The sequence below is a fragment of the Arachis duranensis genome, chromosome 9, assembly GCF_000817695.3.
Source record: "Arachis duranensis cultivar V14167 chromosome 9, aradu.V14167.gnm2.J7QH, whole genome shotgun sequence".
In the NCBI taxonomy this organism is placed as follows: domain Eukaryota; kingdom Viridiplantae; phylum Streptophyta; class Magnoliopsida; order Fabales; family Fabaceae; genus Arachis; species Arachis duranensis.
The window spans coordinates 46,051,926-46,055,093 of record NC_029780.3 but is presented as its reverse complement, the minus strand read 5'-3'; the positions used below and the strand labels follow the sequence as shown (position 1 = coordinate 46,055,093).

Below are 3,168 nucleotides of genomic sequence, written 5' to 3'. Positions count from 1 at the left end.
AGATTAAGAGTGTGGAGCTCTGCTGTACCTCAAGTTTTAATGCAATTACTACTATCTTCTATCCAATTCGATTTATTCCTGTTCTAAGATATTTGTTGCACTTCAACTTGATGAATATGATGATCTGTGACACTCATCATCATTCTCACCTATGAACGCACGTGACTGACAACCACTTCCGTTCTACCTTAGACCGGGCGCATATCTCTTGGATTCCTTGATCAGAATCTTCGTGGTATAAGCTAGAATTGATGGCGGCATTCATGGGAATCCGGAAAGTCTAACCTTGTCTATGGTATTCCGAGTAGGATTCCAGGATTGAATGACTGTGACGAGCTTCAAACTCCTGAAGGCTGGGCGTTAGTGACAGATGCAAAAAAATCATTGGATTCTATTCCAACCTGATTGAGAACCAACAGATGATTAACCGTGCTGTGACAGAGCATTTGGACCATTTTCACTGAGAGGATGGGATGTAGCCATTGACAACGGTGATGCCCTACATACAGCTTGCCATAGAAAGGAGTGATGAAAAACCATAAGGAAGAAGTAGGAAAGCAGAGATTTAGAAGGAACATAGCACCTCCATACACCTATCTGAAATTCCCACCATTGGATTACATGAGTAACTTTATCTTTATTTTCTATTTATTTTATTATCATTATTTAAACCAATAATCTCTTAATCCATTTAAATCCGCCTGACTGGGATTTACAAGATGACCATAGCTTGCTTCATACCAACAATCTCTGTGGGATCTTCCCTTACTCACGTAAGGTATTACTTGGACGACCCAGTACACTTGCTGGTTAGTTGTGCAGAGTTGTGACAAAGTGTAATTCATGTATAAGAGCACCTAGTCTTTGGAGCCATTGTTGATGATCACAATTTCGCCCACCAACTATCCATCTAGGAAACAATAAAATGCATACCCTGCTAGTCTCTCTAGCATTTGGTCAATAAATGGTAAAGGAAAATGATCCTTCCTGGTGGCATTATTGAGCCTCCCATAGTCAATTCACATACGCCAACCTGTAACTATCTTTGTAGGAATCAGTTTATTCTTTTCATTATGAACCACCGTCATGCCTCCCTTCCTTCTGCACTACTTCCTTCATGACTGGATTCAGTAGCCTTTATGGTTGCACCACTGGTTTGGCATCATCCTCCAGCAGGATTTTATGTATGCATCAGGTTGGGCTAATGCCCTTAAAGTCACTTCTAGTCCACCCAAGGGCGGTCCTATGTGCCTTAAGCACTTGAACTAGTGCTTCTTCTTCTTGTGGCTCTAAGACAGAGCTTATGATCACATGATAAGTATCTCCATCTCCCGAAAAGGCATATTTCAGGAAAGATGGTAATGGCTTAAGCTCAAGCTTTGGAGGCTTCTCCTTTTCCTTAAGAGTTTCCAAAGGATCCTCCAAGTCAGACTGTTCATCAGTAAGGATGTCATTCAACCCTTCCTTGAGACTCTCAGCCATGTTTACTTCTTCCACTAGGGAATCATTGAGGTCAATACCCATGCATTCCTCTGGGGTGTCTTAATGCTGCATGGCTTTTACAGCATTCAGTACGAACTTTTCCTCATTGAATCTCAGGGTTACTTCCCCTTTTTCAATATCAATGAGGGTTCTTCCTGTAATTAAGAAGGGTCTCCCTAGAATCAGGGATGCACTCTTGTGCTCGTCCATGTCCAACACCACAAAGTCAGAAGAAAAAGCAAAGGGTCCAACCCTGACAATCATGTATTCGATTACTCCTGATGGTATCTTAATAGAATCATCAGCAAGTTGAAGGCATATGCGGGTTGGTTTGACTTCCTCAGTCAAGCAAAGCTTCTTTATTAATGAAGCAGGTATTAGGTTGATGCTTGCTCCAAGGTCACATTGAGTTGTCCTTGTACAAGCATCACCTAGAGTGCATGGTTTCATAAAGCTTCCAGGGTCCTTAAGCTTCTCTGGTAAGTTGTTTTGAATGATTGCACTGCACTCTTCAATAAGGAGGACTGTTTTTGTCTCTCTCCAATCTTTCTTATGACTCATAATGTCTTTCATGAACTTAGCATAAGAAGGTATGTGTTCAAGAACCTCTGCAAAAGGGATCTTGATCTCTAATATTCTAAGATAATCCGCAAAGCGGGCAAACTATTTATCCTTTTCCTCTTGACAGAGTTTTTGAGGAAATGGCATCTTAACATTATACTCATCAATCTTGGTTGATGAAGGCCGAGTGCCGTGTGTGTTGGAAGGGGGGTTACTAGTTTGCTTAGGAGGGTTGTTATCAATATGTGACTGGCCTCCCTTGCTTGGGCGTTCAACGCCCACGTTGCTTCCCCCTTCCTAGCGTTCAATGCTAGGAATGCTATTCCCTTTTGGGCGTTTAACGCCGTTGTTGGTGTCCTCAATTGGGCGTTCAACGCCAAGGATGGATACCCTTCTTGACGTTGAATACCAATGACATTCCTCTTTGGGCATTCAATGCCCTAAGAGATGTCTTGGGCCTCAGCCTAGTGTTCCTCTGTAGGCTTTTCTTTCTTATTATACTGAGGTTGCGTGTTTCAGGATTTCCCGCTTCTCTTTTGAATAGCCTGACATTCCTCTGTTATTTGCTTAGATAACTGTTGACTTGTTTGACTCAGCTGAGCTTCTACATTCCTGTTAGAAGCTTGAGTTTCTCGCAAAGTCTCTTGTAATTCCTGTAGTTGCTGGGCAAGGGCATTGATGCGCAAAAGCTTGTCTCTTAACAAATTTCCCTTCGGTAAGTATACCGAATTGTCGTCAAGTAAAAACTCACAATAGAGTGAGGTCGAATCCCACAGGGATTGATTGGTTGAGCAACTTTAATTAGAGGAGTGTTCTAGTCAATTTAAGCCAAATTAAGTGAGAATTACAGAAAATTTAAAGGTGGGAAAGATAAATGACATGGAATATAAATTTGCAGAATCTTAAATGGGGAATTGGGGAGATGAGCATGAAAGTAAATAACAGAAAATAAAGAGAATAGGTAAGATCAGGGATGGGGAATTCATTGGGCATAGGAGATGTTGCATTCACCGGATCAAGTTCATCTTCATCTCTTCCTTAATCAATGCATTCATTGATCTCCTTGGCAATCTTAGGTGATTGGATCCCAATTCCTTGGCAACCCAATCTCTCTAAGCTTGAACA

General features: G+C 41.5%; 1 protein-coding gene across 1 annotated transcript; it reads right to left on the bottom strand.

The window, feature by feature from the left end:
* Nucleotides 1-1,542: 1,542 nt before the first annotated feature.
* LOC107465555 (uncharacterized) lies at nt 1,543-2,043 on the bottom strand. Its single transcript, XM_016084533.1, has one exon. It carries the CDS (start codon nt 2,041-2,043, stop codon nt 1,543-1,545), a length of 501 nt encoding a protein of 166 aa, XP_015940019.1.
* Between the last annotated feature and the right edge of the window lie 1,125 nt (nt 2,044-3,168).

Coding starts and splice junctions, on each gene's coding strand:
- LOC107465555 (XM_016084533.1), bottom strand. CDS start 2,043: ATGAGTCATAAGAAAGATTGGAGAGAGACAAAAACAGTCCTCCTTATT.